General features: G+C 42.6%; 1 protein-coding gene across 1 annotated transcript in view; it reads left to right on the top strand.

Moving 5' to 3' along the window:
• Positions 1–258: 258 nt before the first annotated feature.
• LOC127002291 (putative inorganic phosphate cotransporter) overlaps positions 259–25,622 on the top strand; it is a 28,517-nt gene continuing 3,153 nt past the window's right edge. Inside the window, exons 1-7 of the mRNA XM_050868103.1 lie at positions 259–373; positions 1,304–1,497; positions 1,658–1,833; positions 11,992–12,286; positions 13,590–13,677; positions 21,895–22,142; positions 22,906–23,055. Coding sequence (XP_050724060.1) covers positions 259–373; positions 1,304–1,497; positions 1,658–1,833; positions 11,992–12,286; positions 13,590–13,677; positions 21,895–22,142; positions 22,906–23,055 — 1,266 coding nt within the window. The remainder of the gene's footprint in view (positions 374–1,303; positions 1,498–1,657; positions 1,834–11,991; positions 12,287–13,589; positions 13,678–21,894; positions 22,143–22,905; positions 23,056–25,622) is intronic.

The raw sequence follows: 25,622 nt of genomic DNA, 5'->3' as shown, positions 1-25,622 counted from the left end.
GGTACCGTACCGTTTAGCTGGTACCGTTAGTAACGGTACTGGTACCGGTACCTGCCCACCCCTACAAGGCAGTGGCAAGTGATCCGTCATCAGGGGTGATATGCGCTGCACTGTGCTGCGAGTGACACGAACCAGAACCTCTACTCCGAGCCACTGCGTGACGAAGATAGTGTTTACAGTGCTCCAGCACGGGTTGAGTGACGCGACGGTGTAAAAATACACACTTCTAAAGACCTCGACGCTTGAGCGGGCAGCAGAATGGAGAAAAGTGTGTCCGATAAGTGCGGCTATCTCCCTCTGCCACAGGACGGCTGCGTGCAGAAGTGTGCCGCGACGCCGACCACGGAGCTCCGCCTGGACACAGCGCGGATGGGTACGTGTTGGGGGTGTGATGGGCCATAGAGATAACAGGACTCTGAACGCTGAAAATCCCCACCTCTTTTAATAGTCTTGGGAGGCTGTTGTAGTGAGGCCAAGGCTACTTGTGTAGTGCGGCGACTAAGCCTGATGAACGAGCCGTCCATAACCCACTTAGCCAGGGGGGTACCTCTTTGGCCGACTCGGTAAGGAGTGGCTCTCTCGTCACGCTGATCGCGGGTTCAATCCCAGGCAGCCGGCGAATACCCTCTCCTGGCCTTGATTAATTTCTCGTGTGTTTCGATACACGCAGAGAAAATACAGCTCCCGGGGCATGACACTTGATCCTGTATGTGTGTGTGAGAGAGAGAGAGTGTGTGTGCGCGCAAGTTAATGACAACGTTTTGCAGCTTAGATTCCATGATGCACTATTTGAACACCTGGCTTGGGGCGAGACTCGGAATTTATGGATCGAATATTAATATAACAAGAATGTATTTTCCTTTCGTTACTTTGCAGGGTTGTTTTGATTTAAATATTGTACTGGTCCTGTACCGATCCTGTTCTGCCCTACAGCAGGTCAGGCACCAGTGAATGGTTGCCTTCTCTTTTAACTCGTCATAATAAATTATCTGATTAAACCACTAGTGTTTATCTTTTTTATGATTTTCAAGTGACAACTCATCTTGAGTAACGTAACAACACTAAACTATGGCTTCATTTGTCACTGGCAGTTTATTCTAAGAAAATATCCTCAGAAGAGTGAAACAAATATTCAACGAAAACCAAAACTTGATTAAAGCAAAAAGAATCATTTAAATAGAAAATTCGATGTAGATAAAAAAAAATCTGATTTAAATCAAATAAATCGATTTTTTTATTAAAAGATTATTTTCTCCAAACCTGTAATTTAGTTGTTTTCCGTGTCTCATTGGTCGTGTGCCAGGCTGGATCCCGTGGTGGCGGGCGCGGGACACGTTTGTGCTGCTAAGCTTCCTGGGCGTGGTGCAGCTCTACATGGTGCGCGTCAGCCTCTCCATCGCCATCGTGGCCATGGTCACCAGGAACGAGACCACCAACGCCTCGCAGGTGTCCGACACGTGCCCCGTGCCTGACGACAGCCCCGACCACTCTGTCGTGGTGAGTAGCAGGTGCGGGTGTGTCCGCGTGTGTGTATAATGCCACGATGACAGCACAAAGCTGGAGCCCCAAGCTGAGGCACAGCTGAGCAGCGTCACCAAGCGCAGGTTCAACGACATTTGGATAGAGAAGACAGTCCTTTATACTAATGGTTTCACAGACGCCCTCCAAGGCTGGCTGGGCCCAGAGACTCTCCAGTCACACGATACGAGTACAAACACGGTTCAGAGCGGGGTCGAACCCGGGTCAGCGGCATCGTAGTCACGTGCGTCACGGAAGGAGTGCATCCTCTCGGACGAGTTGCACTGCTGCCATCACGCCTCGCCCACAGGTGTAGTAAATAAGGTTCGCTCTCACGAGCGGTTTTTCCCCTCGCGGTTTGTCTGCAGCAGTGCACAGACAGTACCGCTCTATTTGCCTATCGACCAGTCAGTCAGTTTATCTATTCATACATCTCTCCCTCCCTCCCTCTCTGTCTATCTTTATATCTATCTGTCTATATAAACATGAGCAACTAATATATGATTTCTTATCATGGTAACTTGTACAGCATTCTTAATATTAAAAAAAAAAGCATTTTCATTTGTATATATAATAAGTACGTAAATGTACAATCGTGGGCCACAAGTGTTGACACACTGTCCACTGAGTTTCGTTCACCGGCCCCGAATTTAAAATATATACACCGCATGGAAAGATGTTCAGATATGTCACTACATATACACTCTCCATAATTTATTAGATATGAATTTGACAGTTGTACACACTGATAACAACTTTTAAAATCGCGGACGAAAATGTCTCTTTACATTTCGTTCAAATTTAGTCAGGGACAGCTAAAGTTGTTTACAACGCTATTATGCATTTGAATAAATGTTGTATTCATTCCTGCAACGTCCTCACTAAGAAAATACGAAGAAAACATTGATAACGTGCACAAAAATTCTGATATGGTTTAAAAATATATAATGATACCACCATTTAACTCTCGCTTGACAATGTTATGCAATGACGTCCTCGACCATGCCAGCCGGCGCATTTAAGAAACTAGTAGGCTATAATGAATTGAAATGAATTGCAAAGCTATTATTTTGCATTTGAGAATACTAAGCGATTCGTTTGGATTTATGAAACTAAGCTATTACTTTGCATTTACGAATACCAAGTTATTATTATGCAGTAGGCTATTATTTTGCAGTAACTTTTTTTCTTAAGAGAAATTAATCTCTCTCTCTCTCTCTCTCTCTCTCTCTCTCTCTCTCTCCAGAATGCACACTGACGACCAAAGCCAAGCAAGTATTTAGCTTTTGGAATACAGAAAATCTTATACAGAGCGTGCACCGAGCATTCAAAACAGATTTTTTAAAGAAACATAATCGTCGTGCAGTTGATGCTCTCAGTTTCGTAAGAAAAATCCTTAAATAATATATCTCTCACACCCACACACACTCTTTGGTCCTTGCACACACCCACCCACACACACACACACATACGTCACATATAACTCGAATGTAGCACTGCTAGATAGTTGCCGTCATTCGCTATCGGCGTCCGAAACATTTTGGAAACTGTGTCAACACTTATGTCCCACGACTGTACGTACATACCTGGCTGACGAATGACACCAAGAACAACAGCACCCTGGCCCTGCCACAGACGAACCGCGACCGAGTTTCCGCCTGCCGCGCGGGAAAAAAAAACCCCGCCGTCTGAAGTGCTCCATAGACTTCCACAGTATTCTACAGTAAAACGCACGGCGCGGCGCGGTTTAACTGTGGGTGACTGCCGCGCGGGAATCTTACCGCGCGGGCAGAGCCTCCATCCATGTATGATCTCCCTGGTGTTCATCCTTCTTTTGTCCTCCTCCACACACCGCTGCTCCTCTTCGTATCGCTTCTAAGGTCCTACTTGGTATTTTTACTTCCCTATTTTCTTCCCCTTGTGGAGCCTTCTTACCTGTTGAACATTTGTGCGTGCCAATAAATACTATAAAAAATAATTTCAATATATCCGTCACTCACAGGCCTCCGAGGCAGTCACTAGAAAATTATGTTGAAATGTACAGCGTTTTACGGTTAGTAACAGCAACTCACTGATATTAGGAGACTTTAATCTCCCTCATAATTAACTGGGCGACACTTTCGAGTACAGAAGGCGAGTCACATAGAATGATCGAATATTTAGAAGATAATTACCTAAGTCAAATGGTTACTGAACCAACTCGACAAAATAGCATACTAGACCTTGTTATAGCGACCCAAGATAACCTAGTCGGTAATGTTACGGTAGGAGAACATCTCGGTTCTTGCGATCATAAATTACTGCGCGTCGACATTAGAGCTCAAACAACAGTGACTGAAAATAAAGTAAGGGTGCCCAATTTCAAAAGAGCAAATTTCGCAGAAATCTTACAAAAACTAACAGAAGTACAACTATCAGGTGACGGCAACGTAGAGGAAGCCTCGCTAAACTTTAAAGATCATTTACTCACTCAACAAAACACGTTTGTCCCGCTTTGCGAGAAGCGAAGTAACACTAATAAAAGTCCACCTTGGCTTAATACTGAAATTAAACATTCGCTTAAAGAGAAAAAAAAATTGTCTTACAGGCTAAAGAAAGAGCAAAACACGCCCGAAAACATTAGACTTTATCATGATGCCAGGCGGCGAGTAAAAAGATTAGTATGTCAGGAAAAGCGTAGATATGAAGAAAACTTTGCAGCCAACTGTAAAAATAATTCGAATTCCTTCTTCAGTTATATAAACAATAGGAAGGTGATCAGAAGTGGAATTGGACCTTTAACAAACAGTGACGGTGCATAAGTGACTGAGAGCCAACACGTTGCGAACTTTTTAAACAACTACTTTTCTTCGGTATTAATACTAGCAGTCTTCCCACCACTACCACCAACACCAGCGACGGCAACAGTACTAACGTAAATCTCGTTCATGCATTGCCTAACTTTGTGATAACTACCGATGAAGTCCTAAAAGCTCTCCAATCCCTTAAAACAAATAAAAGTATATGTACATGACAATGTATATCATATACTACTTATAGAAATAAAGAGCGAAATACTTTCCTTTCTCAAAACCGTATTCAATATGTCCTTGAGACAAGGCATCGTCCCTTCGGACTAGAAAAAGGCTAACGTAACACCGATTTTTAAGAGAGGAGATGAAAAAATACCGGGTAATTACAGTATCATTAGTCTAGGTAGGCTAATTGAGAGCATAATTAGAGGCAAAATTGTGTCACTCCCTGCTGAAGTGAGGTAAGCGCCATGCACACATAGGAAAACCAGAAAAAGGAGATTTAAGGTTGGTGTTTCTGGACTTTTCCTCGGCATGTGGGTAAAAAAATTACCATAATGCCACAACACACAAGAAAACGAGAAGAGAAAATTGCCAGTGAAGTTTAGTGTTTCTGCACTTCTCCGAGGCTCAGGTGTGAAAAAAATTGACCATAATGCCAACAAAACGTTTCTGAATTTTAGTTTGAAAAGTTGCCTCTCTTTCTCTCCCTTTTTTCTCTCCATTTCTTTCCTCTCTAGATTTCGGGTCTCTCTCTCTCTCTCTCTCTCTCTCTCTCTCTCTCTATATATATATATATATATATATATATATATATATATATATATATATATATATATATATATATATATATATCGCTTCTTTCCTTCCTTCCTTTCTTCCGATGTGAGTTAAGTGATGTCTCAAGATTTAACCCCGTGTCGCTTACCTCACTTCATTACCAAATGTGGGGTACAAACTTGGCGGAGGGACTGTTTTTTGGGCGCCGTTAAAGGTAATGGCTAAAGAGTAGCTTAGCCGGATATTTTGTTTTTATTTATTAATGATCCACGAGACATCCTAGAGTTAAATCAAAGTATGTGCTTATCTTTGTATTCATTCATACACACACTGGTAATATTTCTGTGGAGTCTGATTCACTTATTAGAGTGAAATTCTATTGTGATAAACAGTCACAAATTCGTGTCACTAGTAAAAATGAAACTAGTAATTTAAGTTTTGCAACCATGAAATATACACATAGATAAATATGAAAGCTCACGAAGTCACAATAAGTGACATCACCTGCTTTGCGCAGTAAAAGTATGCTATTTTAGGTATCTGATACCCGCAATATGGCAGGCTGCTGCTGCCTCGGCCACAGATTATTGCCAGATTGTCATACTCAGCCGCTTATATTTCCCGACTTCCTGCCCCAAAACTGTTTTTTGGGCTCCAAAAACGAAACTAATTTATAGTTATCGTTAAAAGAGTAAGATCCTGATGTTTCTTGGCAATAGTTAGGCGTCAAAAACCGTTAAATACTGTGCTCTGAGTACGACAATCTGGCAACGGTAGCTATACGTATTTTCATATTATCGTTCTGTTGTTTATTGAATGTTGTGTTAAAAAAAAAGAATACTCATAATTTTAGTTAATTTTTGGTTATAAGGATTCTTTTCGAAATACAAGTATAACATTACCGTCTTTAACTTAGGAAACGTCCTGAATCCTGGATCGGTTATGGTATTGTTAGGTGCGCCTATTGTGAATTACCTTGAAAGCCACTCATTAATTATAGATTAATAACATGGCTTCCGTAATAAGAGATCCTGCCTATCAGCCCTACTGGTCTTTTATAACGACCTCTCCTCAGTTTATGACGTAACCAAATCACATAGTGGACGTAGTCGGTCTTCATTTCCAAAGGGCGTTAGATAAAGTCCCACATCATAAATTACTTTATAAAGTAAAGCAAATAGGTAGTGACGGTCAAGTAAACCAATGTATCGCGAATTGGTTGAGCAACAGACAACAAAGAGTGGTGATTGACGGATTTAACTCAGAGTGGGCGCCGGTCACTAGTGGCGTCCCTCAGGGCTCGGTTCTTGGCCCAGTGCTCTTCATTATTTACATCACCGATGTTGACGTTGGAATCAATAATCTCATTAGTAAGTTTGCAGACGACGCAAAGATTGGTAACTCGGTTCTCATTGACGAAGACAGACAAAGCCTCCAAGAGGATTTGCATAAAATTTCAGCTTGATCTGACAGATGGGAGATGCCCTTTAATATAGATAAGTGCCGGATTATTCAAGTTGGAACAAGAAATAAGAGGTTCGATTACGAAACTCAAAAGGGTCCAATGCGTCAAGGACCTGGGCGTCAAAATCGCGTCAAACCTCAAATTCTCACAGCAATGCATCAACGCAGCAAATAAAGCGAACAGAATTCTGGACTTCATTAAAAGAAACTTTTTATTCAAAAATAAATATGTAATACTTCCACTTTACAAAAGTTTAGTCAGACCCCACTAGCTTGGAATATGCGGTACAGTTTTGGTCTCCCCACCATGCAAAGGACATTGCTAACTCAATTAGGTGTGCAACGTCGGGCAACAAAAATCATCCCCTCCTTGCGCAACAAACCTTACGACGAGGGGCTCTCAACCCATAACTTGCTCTCTCTTGAGAAACGTCTCCTCCGTGGAAAACTGATCGAATGTTTTGAAATATTTAATGGCTTTACGAATGTGAGCAAATCAGAATTGTTTATAATTGATGACACTTTGCGAACGAGAAATTGTAATGCCAGTATTTAATTAAGTACAGATAAATAGAAATTAGAGAGGAATAAGTAGTTTTAAGTATTATAAGTAAATATAAGTTTCGCCGGAATCCGTTACCGCGTGGAATATTCCAGACTTACACCGAGAGGCCCCTCCCCTTTCCCCGGGGTTCCCCCTACTCTCCGCCAGACACACTCCCTGACCCGCCGCACGGCCAGACACGCCCGCTTCCCCAACAAATTCTTGGCTTGGCGTCAGCCACCTCACCCTTGCTCCCCCCTCTCTCTCTCCAGCCACGTAGTCCACGCCGCTTCTAGAAGCTTCCTTGCTCAGCCCATTGTGCCCGCGCGCGGGTCAGGGTCAGGGAGTGTGTCTGGCGGAGAGTAGGAGTAACCCCGGGGAGGGGGGAGGGGCCTCTCTGTTAAGTCTGGAATATTCCACGCGGTAACGGATTCCGGCGATACTTATATATACTTATAATACTTAAAACTACTTATTTCTCCCTAATTTCTATTTATCCGTACTTAATTAAATACTGGCATTACAAAATAATGGCACAAAACTTAAGTGTAAACATTGCCTGGGGGTTGGGATGGCATGCTCCTCCCTTCTTTGTTGTTTTACTTGCAACAATAAACTATCAATCAATCAACAAGTAAATTCAGACTGCACCAAATTTTTCTTCACCAACATTGTAGTGCGAGAGTGGAATAAGCTCCCACCTCCAGTGGTCCAGTGCAACGCAATTAACTCCTTTAAAATAAGCTCAACCGACACTTCCTTCAACTTCATATTTACTAGAGTAGGAATGCAAAGTTTTGGTGATATCTAATTGATATAATTTCACTTAGATTTAATAAGACAGACCACCTAGTCTGGACCATAGGGTCTGTGCGGTGTGAAGATCTATGTAAATCTATATAAATCAGGGGCGGATACAGGGGGGGGGGGCCCAGGGGGCCCGGGCCTCAAAAAAAATCTTCGCCCCCCCAGAAAATCTCGAGTGTATGCAGATAGTCGGTACATAACTGACACGCTTATAATGTGCTGCAACTATAATACGGAGTGTGTCTTCGGCTGTAGGCATATGCGGCGCGGATACGGGAGTGGGGAGCTAGATGGCCCGGACCCCCCAAAAAAAATATTAGGATAACTAAAATATTTGAAATACCCATGAATTGAGAAAACATAAAATATATTTAAGATACCCCTAAAAAGCTAGATAGCTGGGGAGCGAAGCCGGCCGCCGCTAGATAGCTCTGGACGCTGTCCTCCAAACTTTAAAAAATTCCTCCTCTATAGGTTCCTTCGGCTTTACTGTGTGGAGGTGGACGGGATGCTCAGGCAAGAGTTAAATTTTTTCGGTGTTTGATATAATTTTTCACTCTCCTGCAGAGCCAGGGCACAACGGGCACGTGCCCAGGGCCCCGCGCTATTATGAGCCCCGCACTCATCTAACAATCTATATACTCGTACAGGGGCCGTAGTACGTCAAAACTGGTACCTTTCTGTTGCATTTCTGGAGAACTCAGGATTTTCTTGATTTATTTTCAGTATTTAAATTACGGAATCGTATACTGAATATAATAGAGCAAGATTTAAAGGCCTAGGAAAAAAAATCTTTGTGACCTCATTCCTCACATGCAAGCAGAAAGTGAATTTTAGTGCAGGCCACTATCATCATTCGGCACTTCGAAGAGGAAATAAGGGAAGACTTCCTTGCCTTTGTGCACGCCCAAGACCTCACCGGTAAAGGTTTAGCCTGGCTCCTTTTGCGCACCGTTGAAGGCCTCGGATTGGACATGGCCAAGTGCAGGGGACTTGGTTTCGATGGAGCAAGTGCCATGATGGGAAAATTCAAAGGGTGTGCCGCATTACTCATGAAGAAGTACACCCTGGCCAAGCCAATCCACTGCTTTAACCGGCAGCAGAATCTAGTACTGACGAAGGCGTGTGACGTCAAGGAAGTGAAGATCGCTCTTCAAACACTGACCGAGGTGTACAACTTCGTTCATTCTTCGAATATGCGCTCTCTCCGCTTCACAGAGGTTGTCAAGCTTACCTCGGCCAAGCGCGAAAAGCCCCACCAGGTGGATTGAGAGGCATGACGTATTGCTGGTTTTCGTTGAATTTCTCCCTGTCATCGCTGTTTTTCTCGAGGAAGAACTTGACGCCACCGCTGGGCTCCTTCTCATCGCCATACGTGTTCCCCGCTTTCTCGTTGGACTGGTTGTAGTGGAGTGTAGATTGGCGCATACTCTCGAGCCGAGCCGAACTTCAGAGAAAAGATGGCGACCTGGTGTCAGCCGATGCCACGGTTCGTGGCATCGAAACCATTTTTGCCAAGTTCAAAGCAGATGCGGAGAATCATTTCCACGACGTGTTCATGAAAGCGGAAGAGCTTTTGGTCGAGGTGGGGTCATCGCATGACACCATCCATGTGCCACGACTCTGTGGACGACAAACCCAGCGATCAAATGTTCCATACGAGAATGCTGAGGAGTACTACCGCCGGGCGGTGTTCATTCCGTTCGTGGACCACGTCTTAGCTGAGTTTAAGAGTCGGTTCGGCGACGACACAGTCCCTGTCGCACTTCAGCTCAAGCAACTCCTCAATGACCTTGAAACGGATGTTGCGGCTGTGCTTCAAGCGGCGAAGCTCTACGAGCTCGACATTGAATCCCTGACACTCGTGAAGGCGGAAGCGGAGCGCTGGGCATTATCTGTTCCGGTCTTCCAAACTATCAAAGAAGCCCAGGCACACGCCAGCACCAGCATGTTCCCCAATCTCGCCATTCTCTTGAAAACTCTGTTGACACTTCCAGTCTCCAATGCGGAAGCCGAGAGGTCTTTCTTAGCATTGAAAAGGCTGAAAACCTATCTGAGGAGTACCGACGACCAAGAGCGCCTGAACTGACTTGCCCTCCTCTTTGTTCACTATGATATCCTCATTTCAGTCGAGAGTGTGATAAGCAAATTCGGCGAAAGAAACCGCCGACTACTCTTTGCTTAGTGAGGCACTTGTTGAATACTTTGGAACTTGTAAATACATTTCTTTAGATCAGCCAATCTTTGCAAATATTGAAATAAATTTCTTGATATTCCTTTTTATCTTCAGCTGTGTCTAATATTACATATTAGCTCTTTTTTATAAAGGTTAGGTTTGTAATTTATATATGAGCTGTATTATGATCACCCTTGCTGCTTACATATCGAAATAAACGTTTAGTTTTCTTCGAATGCTCGTATGGTGATGATTTCTACCTGTTCAGATCTGCCTTTTTACTGGTCGGATGTACAATTTGAATTGTTTCTTGGTATTGCTTGCCAGCTGAAATATTGATTGCACTTCATATATTGATACAAGAAAAAATCATTTGTCACATATACGTTGATTGCTCGGGAGCTGCGGATTTTAAGCAAAGAACCGCCATCACTATCCATTGGTCTTCACTGTTTTGAGGCTGTCGCTAACTTATGAAATTTTACCAGCGGGCCCCCTAAATTGATTTTCTGGATCTGCCCCTGATATAAATCTATCGCTCCTCAGGCCTTTTTCTTTCGTCTTCACATTACTTCGTTGTGCACTGAGCTCTTGTTTTTCCTTACATTTTTCTTATAGTCTTTTATTTCCTATTTTCCTTCCTTTTGGCGTTTCGGGCTGTCATAAGGACTTTTTTCAGCAAAAAAAAAAAGTTTCCCATTCTCTTTAATAACTTTTCTTTTTTGCTATACAACTATGAATTTGGTATGGAAGTACTCTACAGCACACAATGATCATGTAAGTAATCAATATCATAACTCAATTTTATACATTAGGCACCCCACTCACCCACAGTTCGGGGGAAAAGCTCATCATTTTCAAAGGTTGTTTGGTGGTTTTTAACCAAAATTCATTCTGCCATGCTCATCTGGTGTATATGCCTGCTTGGGAAACATGATGGAAAATTTTTTTCATCATTTTTCATTTTTTTTTTCTTTTTTGTTCTCTATCATTCTGTCTGATTTCTGTCTGATCTATAAAAAAAAGTTATAATCATGTTTCAATTCAATATATTATGTCAATGTCACAGTATCAGTATAAAATCCAAGCCATGCCATATAAGAGTATATAATTTGAGCTGAGCCCAACAACACTCTCTTCTTCCTCCCTCCTCCTTGCTCTCTTCTTCTCTTCTTCTTCACACTACTTTTTCACTCACATGAATATTTTGTACAGTGGGTGTCTTATCAAATATCTCATCAAGCCTGGCTAAACAATGCACAGAGTGGTGAAGCTGCTTGGAATGAGTATGTTAGGGTTCATTTATCTGTATAGCTTTGTCACCTATAACATCTCTTTATAAGCCATTTTCTTCTTCTAGAGTCTGTGTATCTCCTTTCATGACTTCACTGAAGTGCTTGGCAGGAGAATATCATCAGAGTTAGCAGAGGGCTTGATAGAGAGTTGATTTCTTTCAACTCAACCCACTCCACCTTGAGACTCTGAAGCCCTCATACTTTTTTTTTCTTTCTCCCCATCCCTCGAAAAATATAGGGTAGAGAGCAGAAAACAGTAAAAATCCTTCACAAGCTTGTAAACAAGCTTCTGTGGCTTCCCTTCCTCTTCACAGGGTTGTCTCTCGTTCTCTCATTCTTTGAGAAACGTATGTAAAGGAGTGTGAGACTAAAATAAACTATTTTTTTTTTTTTTTTTCGAGAAAAAAAATTACTGTATGATTTTTTAAAAGTATTTTTGAGAGATCTGACATGGGGCAGCCTTTAAACTGACAGCAGGGAAGGTTCACGTGTCAGGTCTTCATCGGTCTTCAGGCTGGTCTCCGGTAAACATACAGTTGCTACCGCGTAGCTTTGTGAGTCACACTTTATCGTTGAGCCCCAAAACTACGTACTAAACGCTTTGTGAATCCGGAGTGACACAGCTGCACACTTCCAGGCCGGGGAGTTTGAGTGGAGCGACCGGACGATTGCCTTGGTCCTGGGCGCCTTCTACTACGGCTCCTCCGCAACAAGCTTCCTGGGAGGCCGAGCAGCGGAGAAATTCGGAGGACGCCTCATCTTCGGCCTCGGGGTTGTGGTGCCGTCCGTGCTGAGCCTCCTGTCGCCGCTGTGTGCCCGCGCCTCCGAGTACGGCTTCGTTGCCCTCAGGGTGCTGGAGGGCATGGCGCAGGTGGAGTGCTCGCTACTGTGGGTCACATTCTTAAACATTTAGGCGCCCAACCAACACCTATCCCCTATTCTACGACAACACTCAGCTGTCACCGTCTTCAACACTAAATATCCTCGGTCTATCCTTAACTCAAAATCTCAACTGGAAACTTAATATCTCCTCTCTCGCTAAATCAGCTTCCTCGAGGTTGGGCGTTCTGTATCGTCTCCGCCAGTTCTTCTCCCCCGCGCAGTTGCTATCCATATACAGTGGCCTTGTCCGCCCTCGTATGGAGTATGCATCTCACGTGTGGGGAGGCTCCACTCACACAGCTCTTCTGGACAGAGTGGAGGCTAAGGCTCTTCGTCTCATCAGCTCTCCTCCTCATACTGATAGTCTTCTACCTCTTAAATTCCGCCGCGATGTTGCCTCTCTTTCTATCTTCTATCGATATTTCCACGCTGAATGCTCGTCTGAACTTGCTAACTGCATGCCTCCCCCTCTCCCGCGGCCCCGCTGCACACGACTTTCTACTCATGCTCATCCCCATACTGTTCAAACCCCTTATGCAAGAGTTAACCAGCATCTTCACTCTTTCATCCCTCATGTTGGTAAACTCTGGAACAATCTTCCTTCATCTGTATTTCCTCCTGCCTACGACTTGAACTCTTTCAAAAGGAGGATATCAGGACACCTCTCCTCCCGAAATTGACCTTTCTTTCGGCCACCTCTTTTGATTCTTTTTTGGGAGCAGCGAGTAGCGGGCTTTTTTTATTATTGTTTTCTTTTTTTGTGCCCTTGAGCTGTTTCCTTTGTTGAAAAAAAAAAAACATATTTAAGAAGGCTTTCCCAGGAGTTTGGGGCGCGCATTTCCTGGGGTAGTTTTATGAACCTGGCGGTAGTTTGACCCTCCTTCTGGACCGTTAATCTAAAAATAACTCATTAGAGCCCGACTGGTCTCCTTTTTGGGGTTTGGAAATAGTTGATGTGAGGGGTGGAAGCGCCGGAGAGCACCGACCTGTGTTTCTTGCATAGTCTGTTCACTTAGATGCAGTTATAGACCTCTCCCTTTCTGTGACTCTGTACTATAACACTTCCTCTTTTGCTTCTTTTTCTTTTTTTCTTGTTCTTATTATTATTTTTGTTCTGATGCGTGTTTTTTATAGGTTCACGGTACAGAAGAATCCTCAAACGACCACCAGGGTCATTAACTACCCTTGAAAACGCCCAAAACTCCTACGACATCCTTGGCAAATGTGTGTTTGGGCCCCGAAATGTTGAAGAATGCGACCCCTGGATTTGCTTTGGTCCATCGACACTCGGTAAGTTTTTCAAGAGGTGTTAATTTGTGTCTCCCCGGCAGGGCATCTCCATGCCTTCAATACACGTGCTGATTGCCGCGTGGATCCCCCCCAAGGACAAGGCAAAGCACGCCAGCATCATACTCTCAGGTACCTACAGTGTTCTGCTTCTTGATTTGGGTTTTGTTCTTCTGGTTTTGTTCTTCTGATTATATTTTTCTCGACGTCGCAGAAGCCGATCAACAGATTGTCCATCTTGTTGTTGTTCTCTTCAAGTTGTTTTCCTGGCTTACCGATGCATTGTAGACATGACATTGTATAATAACATTTGTTAGCCCTGATGAACCCTACAACATGGCATTATAAATAGTTTTTTTTTTTTTTTTTTTTTTTTTTACATCTTGGCCTGTGGCGCCGGTAGGCCTTCATAGTAGGGCCTGATGGTCGGCCCCAGCCCGTTGTGGAGCTGGCAAGTGTTTATAGTGGCGCCATCTTTACTTCTTAGCATTTTCCATTTTAGACCCCTAGTTGCATAAATTGTTGGGGGGGTGTTGGAGGGTCATGCGACGCCGATCTAGCACAGTTTTTTATGCTATTAACACTTGTTGTTCTTCTGATTTTGTTCTTTTGTTCTTGGTTTTGTTCTTGTTGACTTAGTTCTTGTTCTGACCTTGTTCTTCTAATGTTCTTGTTCTTGTTTCTCCTCTTGCTGGCTCTCTTGCACCCCTGAAAATTCCTTAAGTGTGACGTCTGTCCCGGACGATTTGCAGCTCAGTACTTCCAGCTGAGTAGAATTTGCCGCCTCTTCGTTCAAAGATTACAACTTCAGAAGGCTGTGTCTGAATGGAAAGTCAAACATAATGATCTTAAAAAGAAATTCGAAGCCCTTCAGGAATTTGTTGCAAGTAATGTGGAGAGGCCCTCCACCGAGACTGTGCCCTCTCCAGACGAATCTCCTGCTTCACGGGAGGACGTGTTACCTGCCTCACAGGTTGACTCCCAGCCTGCCTCACAGGCTAACCCCCAGCCTGCCTCACAGGCTAACCCCCAGCCTGCCTCACAGGCTAACCCCCAGCCTGCCTCACAGGCTAACCCCCAGCCTGCCTCACAGGACAACCGCCAGCCTGCCTCACAGGCTGACCCCCAGCCTGCCTCACAGGCTAACCCCCAGCCTGCTTCACAGGCTAACTCCCAGCCTGCCTCACAGGACAACTTCCAGCCTGCCCCACTTAACGCTTCTCTTCCTGCTTCACAGGATGTCGGTTTCCAACCTGTAAGGAATGGAGCCAAACCGAAGCAGGCAGCCAAGGATTTACTGACCCCCACTGTCATGATTTCATTATTCAGGGAATGGCTAGTGGAAAATTACCGCGGAAGTTCCCGCCATTTTGATTGAGAGAGCGGGAAGAGCACAGACCAGGCGGGAAAACTAGGAGGCGGGAGCAGCGAGCTTTTCAAATCATATTCGTTATTACTGCCAACGCTGAGCTATGTGTGGGATGCATGACCCACTATGACCAATTGCATGTGTTAGGTTATTAATAAATAACAATCCATAACCGTTAGGGCGTTTTAGCGTAAGTGTTGCACAGAAAACGAGATGTCAGTATGGCGAGAGCTGGCATCTTGACCGCGGCCGGCGCGCGGAGCATTGTGGGACCGCCGCCATCTTTCAAGTCATCTTCCTCCAAGACTCCACCACGAGCTGACGTCCCACTCCCGCCTCCGGGTTTTTTCAGCCTTGTAGTATCCGCAAGTCCAGAGTGACTGTGTACTCAGGTCAGGGAAGCCCGTGGGAGGAGTGAGGACACGGCGGTTGCAGAGGAACGAGAGAGAAGTGAAGTTGAACTCCAGGCCGACCAGAACACGAGGCAGATCAGGGTGTGGCTTCCCCCTCCTCCCCCTACAGCTAAGTAACCATTTGCTAGATGTTTTAACGTAGATAGCTAGGTTGCTGTGTGCTTGGTTTAATTAATTATTCTTAATTTCCAGCGAGTTTCTTTGTTGCTTTCAATAAACTTAAGAGCAGGTTTTATCTGGCTTTTGCTTACCCTATGAGAGATGTGACTGGTCAGATATTTAATAATAATAAGGACTAGAGGGGCTGTGAGTCTGATAACTCAGTTTTCAGTTATTTTATTTTATATTTTTTTATTGCTGAGAATTTACGGGATTTTCGGAAGTCCAGACCTTTCAAGAACCCCACACCTACTACCTTCAATAGGTTCCAGGTGCTGGCAGACACCATGGAGGATGAGTTTGAGACTGGCCTAGTTGGGGACTCCATGGTGCGTGGCCAGCTGGTTGAGTTCTGTGGTCGTTCATCAAACGGCCGCAGAAAACGTTACTGCTATCCAGGTGCCAGACTGGACGACATCACCGCAGCGTGCGATGATGTCACGAGAAATGCAGACCGAAACACCCTCTTTGCCATTCACGCGGGCACAAATGACGTAAAGACAACCCGTTCTGAGGAACTGCTTGAGAAGTACCGCCGCATGATCAAGCAGTATAAACGTAAAACGGATGCCAGTAGCATCATAATCTCAGGAATCATCCCGAGGATCGGTGCCGAATCTAGCTTTTACAGTAAGGCCTTCAGCACAAACAACAGACTTCAGCCCCTTTGCTCAAAAGAAAACGTCCAGTTCGCTAACTTGTGGAACAGTTTTTACTACGATTCAGACTTGTTCCTTGCTGATGGCATCCACTTAAACCCTGTTGGAGCAGCCCGTTTCGGGAGGGTGCTCTGTGACCAAGTGGCTCTTCGAAAGCCAAAAAACGCGGAGGCGAGAACACCAGCAGCTCCACAGACACTTCAAATAGAGATTTCATTGCGGAAGATAGATTACCGGGTTATACCATCTTTAGTCATGAAAGAGAGAACAGACAGGGTGGAGGCGTTATCTTTTATATCCACAACTCTCTCCATCCAGTATCCGTGAAAACAGATATTATAACCAATGTAGACACGGTCTTCATTGAAATTAAAAACAAATCTCGTAAAATAGTAATTGGACTTAACTACAGACCGCCAAGGCAGACTCTTGATATCGATCACGCATTAAGTGAATTATTATTAGAAACAAGTAGCAGTTGCGAGGCAGTAATTGTTGGGGACTTTAACTTGCCAGTGAAAAGATGAGGTGAACCGCTGAACTGTCATACAGGGCTCGACCTGTACACAAATTTACTAGAAAGTGATTTACATCAACACGTTCAAGAACCGACTCGGGAAAATAATATACTTGACCTTATCTTTTCAACGACAGCTGATCTAGTTAACGAAGTAAATGTTGGTCCAATTTTTAGTTCTAGCGATCACCGAACAATCACATTCAGCATCAATATGAAAGAAAGTAGAGTAACTCCTAGTAAAGAAAAGGTGCCTGATTATCAGAGAGCGAATTTCTTAAGACTCCGATCAATTCTAAATAATTCTGACTGGACTGAAATCTCGGCGGAAACAGATATTGATAAATGTTGGGGGACCTTCACCACAATATTGAACAATGCCATAAGCATATGCGTACCCTATGGTAACAGACGTTCAGCTTTTAAGAAGAAACCCAAATGGTGGAATAACGAAAATCAAAATAGCCTATCTTTTAAAAAACGTGTATACAGTAGATACATATCAACTCAGGGTGAGGCTGACAAACTAGAGTTGGACAGAATTCGCCGCGAAACCAAGAAATTAATAAAACGAAGCAAGAAATATCTTGAAGAATATATAGCGGAAACGAATAAATCTAATCCTAAAGAATTTTTTACCTATGTAAATAATAAAAAGTCACTCACTTGTGGAATCGGACCCCTTGCTAATGATAATGGTAAACACACGAACGATGACAATGAAATGGCTACAATCCTAAATAACTTTTTCGCATCCGTATTTACCGACGAAGATTGTTTATCATCTCAACCGCCGGAGGTTAGAAGGATCGAAAAGATATTAAGTGACGTGCTCATCGTAGAAAGTGACATTTTACGCACAATTTAAAAGATTAAAGTAAGCAAAGCTCCTGGTCCAGACAAAATTACCCCTAGGGTCTTAAAAGAAATCAAACATCAAATTTGGAAACCGCTCTCCATCATATTCAATAAGTCTTTAACAGCTGGAAAAGTTCCGTCGGATTGGAATCTAGCAAATGTCACACCAATTTTCAAAAAGGGGGACAAGTCTCATCCAGGAAACTATCGACCAATTAGCAAGACATCGATTGTTTGGAAGTTAATGGAGACTATCATTCGCGACAATATGGTGAAATTCTTCGAAGAAAATAATATAATAAATAATTCGCAACATGGCTTCCGTAGTAAACGTTCGTGTTTAACTAACTTACTTGATTTTTTTCATTATGTTTTTGAGGTGTTCGATGAAAGCAGATCAGTAGATATCATATATCTGGATTTTCAAAAGGCATTTGATAAGTTCCCCCACCAACGATTGCTCAGCAAACTATTGGCGCACGGTACCTCGGATAACATTCACAATTGGCTTGTGGACTGGCTCTCTGAGCGGAAACAGAGAGTAGTTCTAAACGGTGTTACATCTAACTGGCTCGATGTCAGAAGCGGCGTACCTCAAGGATCAGTGCTTGGCCCCATGCTCTTCTTAATTTATATTAATGATATCGATGATGGGCTCACTTGCAAAGTATTAAAATTTGCTGATGACACAAAAATTGCTAGTAAAGTAACTGCGACACTCGACGAAGAAGCTTTACAATCAGATCTAGATCGACTTACACGTTGGGCCAATCAATGGCAAATGAAATTTAACGTTGACAAATGTAAAGTGTTGCGCATCGGAAAAAATAACAATCCCGTTCGGTACGTAATGAATGGCCAACAACTTTCTGCAGTAAGTAAAGAAAAGGATCTTGGAATCACTATATCAAGCGATTTAAAGCCCGGTCAGCATTTTTCAGAGGTAGTTAAAACTGCAAACAAATTGGTTGGCTTCATCGGACGAGTCTTTAATAATAAATCGGAAAAAGTAGTATTAAAACTGTATAATTCGTTGGTTCGACCCCATCTAGAGTACTGTGTACAGTTTTGGTCTCCCTGTTACAGAAAAGACAGGAAAGTTGGAACGGGTTCAACGAAGAGTAACAAAGATGATTCCTAGGTTGAGAAATTTATCATATGAACAAAGGCTTAAAGAAGTAAATTTATTCAGCCTATCAAAACGAAGAATGCGAGGCGATCTAATAGAAGTGTTTAAAATGTTTAAAAGATTCAGTGATATTAATGCGGAAGATAACTTTACAATTGATCGATCAAATAGAACAAGAAGAAATCACAATTTGAAGATAAGTGATAAAAGATTCTCGTCACACGAAGCTAAACACTTCTTCTTCAATCGAGTTGTTAATGTTTGGAACTCTCAACCCTGTGATGTCGTTGATAGTACAACAGTTACGGCCTTCAAGAATAGATTAGACAAGTGTTTTGAATCCAACCAGCAACTAAGATATTACTCATTGTCGTAATAACGTTAAGTTCTTTCGAATACTGGTGTCCTTGTCCGCTTTTATCGCCCGGTTAGTGGTTGCAGTAAAGGCAGTTCTTTCCTCTTTCCTACATAATTTCCACGCAGTTTTTCCATGCTGCATGGTTCTTTTTCCTTTCCTGCTAGCTTTGGCTGGAGGCATGGGGGGGTGGGGAGGAGCCTTCGCCTTTGCTGTCCTTCATCTTCCACCTTTGATTAGATAGTTAGTGTAGCTTGTCACAAACACCCTCGTAGGGACCAGCAGGTCTGCTGTTGTTTGTTCTTCCTTTGTGTTCCTTTGTGTTCCTCTTGACGGCCGTCTTCTACGTCTTAAAAGTCCTCCCTAGTGATGCCTCTCTCTCTATCTTGCCACCTATTGAGTCCTACATCACGGCAGCCACTATATATAATATTCGCCCGCACCACTAGCAGGCTGGGGTCGTCTCGTCAACTCTCCTCCCCATACTAACTCTCTTCAGTGACTGAAAATAAAGTAAAGGTGCCCAATTTCAAAAGAGCTAACTTCGTAGAAAAAAATTAACAGAAATACAACTATCAGGTGACGGCAATGTAGAGGAAGCCTGGCTAAGCCTTAAAAATCACTTACTCACTCAGTAGAACACATTCGTCCCCTTGTGCGAGAAGCGAAATAACACTAATAAAAGCCCACCTTGGTTTAATAGCGAAATTAAACATTCAGTCAAGGAGAGAAAATTGTTTTACAGGTTAAAGAAAGAACAAAGCACGCCCGAAAACATTAGACTTTATAACGATGCCAGGCGACGAGTAAAAAGATTAGTATGTCAGGCAAAGCGTAGATATGAAGAAAATATTGCAGCCAACTGTAAAAATAATCCGAAATCTTTCTTCAGTTACATAAACAACAGAAAGGCAATCAGAAGTGGAATTGGACCTTTAACAAACAGCGACGGTGCACTAGTGACTGACAGCCAACACATTGCAAACCTCTTAAACAATTACTTTTCCTCGGTGTTTAATACTAACAGTCTTCCTCCCACTACCACCAACACCAGTACTAATGTAAATCTCAATCATGCATTGGCTAATTTTGAAATAACAACCGACGAAGTCCTTAAAGCTTTCCATTCACTTAAAACAAATAAAAGTCCCGGACCCGATAAAGTATATCCTATACTGCTTAAAGAAACAAAGAGCGAAATACTCTCCTCCCTCACAATCGTATTCAATATGTTCTTGCGACAAGGCATCGTCCCTTCAGATTGGAAAAAGGCTAACATGACACCGATTTTTAAGAAAGGAGACAAAAAAATACCAGGTAACTACCGACCCATTAGTCTAACTTCAATTGTAAGTAAGCTACTTGAGAGCATAATTAGAGACAAAATTGTGAGTTACCTCGAAAGCCACTCATTAATTGGGATTCACAACATGGCTTTTGTAACAAAAGATCCTGCCTATCAAACCTATTGACCTTTTATAACGACCTCTTCTCAGTTTATGACGTAACCAAATCATTGGACGTAATCTGTCTTGATTTCTAGAAAGCGTTTGATAAAGTCCCACATCATAAATTACTTTATAAATTAAAGCAAATAGGTAGTGACGGTCAAGTAAACCAATGTATCGCGAATTGGTTGAGCAACAGACAACAAAGAGTGGTGATTGACGGATTTAACTCAGAGTGGGCACCGGTCACTAGTGGCGTCCCTCAGGGCTCGGTTCTTGGCCCAGTGATCTTCATTATTTACATCAACGACGTGGATGTCAGACTCAATAATCGAATTAGTAAATCTGCAGACGACACAAAGATTGGTAACTCGGTTCTCACTGACGAAGACAGGCAAGGCCTCCAAGAGGATTTGCACAAAATTTCAGCTTGGTCGGATAGATGGGAGATGCCCTTTAACGTAGACAAGTGCCAGGTCCTTCAAGTTGGAACAAGAAATAAGAAGTTCGATTACGAAATGCGCGGCGTTAAACTCACCAGCGTTCAATGCGTTAAGGACCTGGGGGTCAAAATCGCGTCAAACCTCAAATTCTCACATCAGTGCATCGATGCAGCAAATAAAGCGAACAGAATGTTGGGCTTCATTAAAAGAAACTTTTTATTCAAAAGTAAAGCTGTAATACTTCCCCTCTACAATAGTTTAGTCAGACCCCACTTGGAATATGCAGTACAGTTTTGGTCTCCTCACCATGCAAAGGACATTGCTTAATTAGAAGGTGTTCAGCGTCGGGCAACAAAAATGATCCCTTCCTTGCACAACAAATCCTACGAAGAAAGGCTTTCCACCCTTAGCATGTTCTCTCTTGAGAAACGTCGCCTCCGAGGAAAACTGATCGAATGTTTTAAAATACTTAATGGTTTCACGAATGTAGACAGAACAAAATTGTTTATGATCGATGACACTTTGCGAACGAGGAACAATGGCATAAAACTCAAATGTAGACAAGGCATCGTCCCTTCAGATTGGAAAAAGGCTAACGTGACACCGATTTTTAAGAAAGGAGACAAAAAAATACCAGGTAACTACCGACCCATTAGTCTAACTTCACCAACGTTGTACTGCGAGAATGGAATAAGCTCCCACCGTCAGTGGTCCAGTGTAACACGATTGACTCCTTTAAAAACAAGCTCGACCGTCACTTCCTTGAACTTAATATTAACTAGAGTAGAAAAGCAACGTTTTGGAGCCATCTGATTAGTGTAGATTCACTTAGGTTTAAGGACAGACCACCTAGTCTGGACCATGGGGTCTGTGTGGTCTGATTTTATATGTAATTCTATGTAATTCTACCCCTTAAAAATCCTTCCCTTGTGTTGCCTACCTTACTGTCTCATATGGCATTGGTGTTTTCTTGCTGGCTGCTCCTCTGAACCTGCTACTCTGATGTCTGGTTCCGTGCAGGCATTCAGATAGGCACAGTGATAGCCATGTCCTTTGGGGGCTGGCTCTGCGACACCACCTTCCTGGATGGATGGCCCTCGGTCTTCTATGTGTTTGGGGGTCTGGGCACGCTCTGGGGCATCCCATGGTTCCTGCTCGTCCACAACCTGCCCGAGCACCACCCCAGGATATCGCCATCGGAGTTGGAGTACATTCAAGCGCACCGACGCTATGTCAAGAGAGACAAGGTGAGGTGGAGCTGATGTGTCGTCTGTCTTCATTCCTCCACCAAATCTTTTTCAACGCATCACTCATTTTCTGGATCTCCCCAAATGAATAAGAACACAACATTCAATACCTTTACATCATTTGATAAACCCCCTTTTTTAAGTAAAGGTCCATAGAATAAAGGTTTTACTGTATTACTTCTTAAAATCCACCGCAAATGCCTCTCTGCTATCGATAGTTTAACGCTGACTGCTCTTCTGAACTTGTATATTTGCTCTTTTTTTTCTTCTTGTTCTTGTTCCTCCTCTTGCTGGCTTTCTTCCACCCTGAAAAGTCCAATGTAGTGTTTCTGTTCCTGTTCTTGTTCTCGATGTTGTTCTTCTCCTCTAACTGGCTTTCTTATTCGTCTTCAAAATCCTTCCTTGCCTTTGTCCCTCCTGCAGTCCCGGTTCACATGACTTTTTACTCTAGCTCATCCCTATACTGTCCAAGTCCCTTATGCTAAAGTTAGCCAGCATCTTTATTCTTTCACCCCTTTAAGTGATTAACATTGGGACAGCCTTTCTTTGTCTGTAGTATTTCCTCCTGCCTATGACGAACGCTTTCCAGAGGGGAGTATCAGGACACCTCGCCATACAAAAATGACCTGGAGCTCTTCTTGCCACTCCTTCTCTTCTATACTGTTACATGAGCATCGACAAGCGGGCTTTTTTGTTCTTTTTGTTTATTGCCATCTAGTTGTTGCATTTACTGTAAAAAGAATGTATCACCTTACTGTTCCAGGCTGTGGCCATCCCCTGGAGAGCAATAGCAACGTCAAGGCCATTCTGGGCCATCGTCGCCTCCAGTCTGTGCTACAGCTACAGCTTCTACACGCTGCTGACGGAACTGCCCACCTTCTTCAACGTCATCCTGCACTTCGACATGAGCAAAGTGAGAGGGACTGTTTTATCGAAGAACTTGCTGGTGAAAAGTGGGAGAAAAAGTTTGTTTTAATTGATGCAAAGTGAGATGGAAGTTTTTTATAAGTATTTGCTGGTGAAAATGTTGGAGAAAAGGTTTTATCCCCAACGAAATACAAAAAAAAAAAAAAAATTGTTCTGTTTTATCCAGAATGAGAGGGACTATTTATTTAAGGGCTTGCTAGTGAAAAGTGAAAGAAAAGTTTGTTCTGTTTTATCCAAAGTGAGAGGGATTAATTATTTAAGGGCTTGCTAGTGAAAAGTGAGAAGAAAAGTTTGTTCTGTTTTATCCAAAGTGAGAGGGATTATTTATTTAAGGGCTTGTTGGTGAAAAGTGAGAGGAAAAGTTGTTCCTATCCCTAAATTATCCCAGTTTACCCCTTCAAGATGTCTTCGAAGCCCCTCGTAATTTGCTCTTCTAAAATCTGGCACTAACACTGGGTTTGGTTCGCGGGTTACCGCCCAGTCTAAGCTAAAACGAACCGTTCTGTGGTCACTATTTCCTAACTCTCCGCCCACCTCCAGCTCATGTAGCAAGTTTCCATTATTAGATAGGACTAAGTCTAAGTCTAAGTCTAAGTGAGAGGGACTATTTTTTTAAGTGTTTGCTAGTGAAGAGTGAGAGAAAAATTTTGTTCTGTTTTATCCAAAAAGAGAGGGATTCTTTTTTTAAGTGCTTGCTAGTGAAGAGTGAGAGGAAAAGTTGTTCTGTTTAATCCAAAGTGAGAGGGACTATTTTTTAATGATTTGCTAGTGAAAAGTATGAGGAAAGTTTGTTCTGTTTTGTCTCATTCTTGCATTTGGACAACTTTGTGTGTGTTCAGATCATAAGTAACTCCATGAAACTTCAATTTATCTTATCTCTTCTTCGTATCTTGACAATTTAAGGACTTGCTAGTGAAAAGTGGGAGAAAAAGGTTGTTCTCTTTGGTCTCATCCTCGTATTGGGACAACTTTGTGTGTGTTCAAATCGTAACCAACTCAACAAAACATCTATTTATCTTATCTCTTCTTCGTATCTTGACAATCTGAGGACTTGCGAGTGAAAAGTGGGAAAAAGGTTGTTCTATTTTCTCTCATCCTCGTATAATAACTTTCTGTGTTCAAATCATGAGCAACTCAACAAAACTTCAATTTATCTTATCTCTTCTTCGTATCTTGACAATTATTAAAGACTTGGTAGTGAAAAGTGGGAGAAAAATGTTTGTTCTATTTCGTCTCATCCTCGTATTGGGACAACTTTGTGTGTTCAAATCATAAGTAACTCCATGAAACTTCAATTTATCTTATCTCATTCTCGTATCCTGACAATTTAAGGACTTACTAGTGAGAAGTGGGAAAAAAGTTTGTTCTATTTTGTCTTACTCTCGTATTTGGATAACTTTCTGTGTGTGTGTTCAAATCATAAGTAACTCCATGAAACTTCAATTTATCTTATCTCTTCTTCGTATCTTGACAATTTAAGGACTTACTCGTGAAAAGTGGGGAAAAAATGTTTGTTCTATTTCGTCTCATCCTCGTATTGGGACAACTTTCTCTGTGTTCAAATCATACGCCTAAGTAACTCCATGAAACTTCAATTAATCTTACTGCATTCTCGTATCTTAACAATTTAAGGATTTACTAGTGAAAAGTGGGAAAAAAGTTTGTTCCATTTTGTCTCGTTCTTGCATTTGGATAACTTTGTGTGTGTTCAGATCATAAGTAACTCAACAAAATTTCAATTTATCTTATATCATCCTCGTATCTTGACAATTTAAAGATTTACTAGTGAAAAGTGGGAAAAAGTTTGTTCTCTTTCGTCTCAATCTTGCATTTGGACAACTTTCTGTGTGTTCAAATCATAAGTAACTCCATGAAACTTCAATTTCTCTTATCTCTTCTTCGTATCGTGACAATTTAAGGACTAAGACTCGTGAAAAGTGGGAAAAGAATGTTTGTTCTATTTCGTCTCATCCTCGTATTGGGACAACTTTCTCTGTATTCAAATCATTAGCCGAGTGGCTTAAAACTACCCACATGCTGTCCTGAAGACCACCCATCAACCCGGACTCTAGAGGAAGCCGTCCATGAGCCAATGCAAGATGGCGCCACTATAAACACTCGCCTGCGCCAGAACGTGCTGGGCCGACCATCAGGCCCCACCTGCGGCGCAACAGGCAGCGACGTAAAAAAATAAAAAAAAATAAAAAAAAATAAAAAAAAGTTACAAAGTGAAAGTTACATATCGACCTCTCTTCTGGTCATTCATTCTGTTCACTTTCATAGGACAAGGCTTCTGCACCATGAATGTGAGAAACACTCATGAGAACCCAGCTATTCTTCTTTGCCTTTGAGCTGCTAACTTTGCTGTAAAAAAAGACGTCTGTTAAGAAAGTACCTGTGCTGTCCAACTTCCTAATGCAAGAGTTAATCAGTATCTTCATTCTTTCATCACTTTTACTGGCCTCTCTCTCTCTTAGGGTAAAAGAGTGAATATATTAATGTTTATAAAGAATGCCATGTAGAAACTCATCCCTTTTCTGTCCAACTTCCTAA

The sequence above is a fragment of the Eriocheir sinensis genome, chromosome 22 (assembly GCF_024679095.1).
Source record: "Eriocheir sinensis breed Jianghai 21 chromosome 22, ASM2467909v1, whole genome shotgun sequence".
NCBI lineage: Eukaryota > Metazoa > Arthropoda > Malacostraca > Decapoda > Varunidae > Eriocheir > Eriocheir sinensis.
Note: the sequence above shows the minus strand (reverse complement) of the source record. Positions and strands in the feature narration are given on the sequence as shown.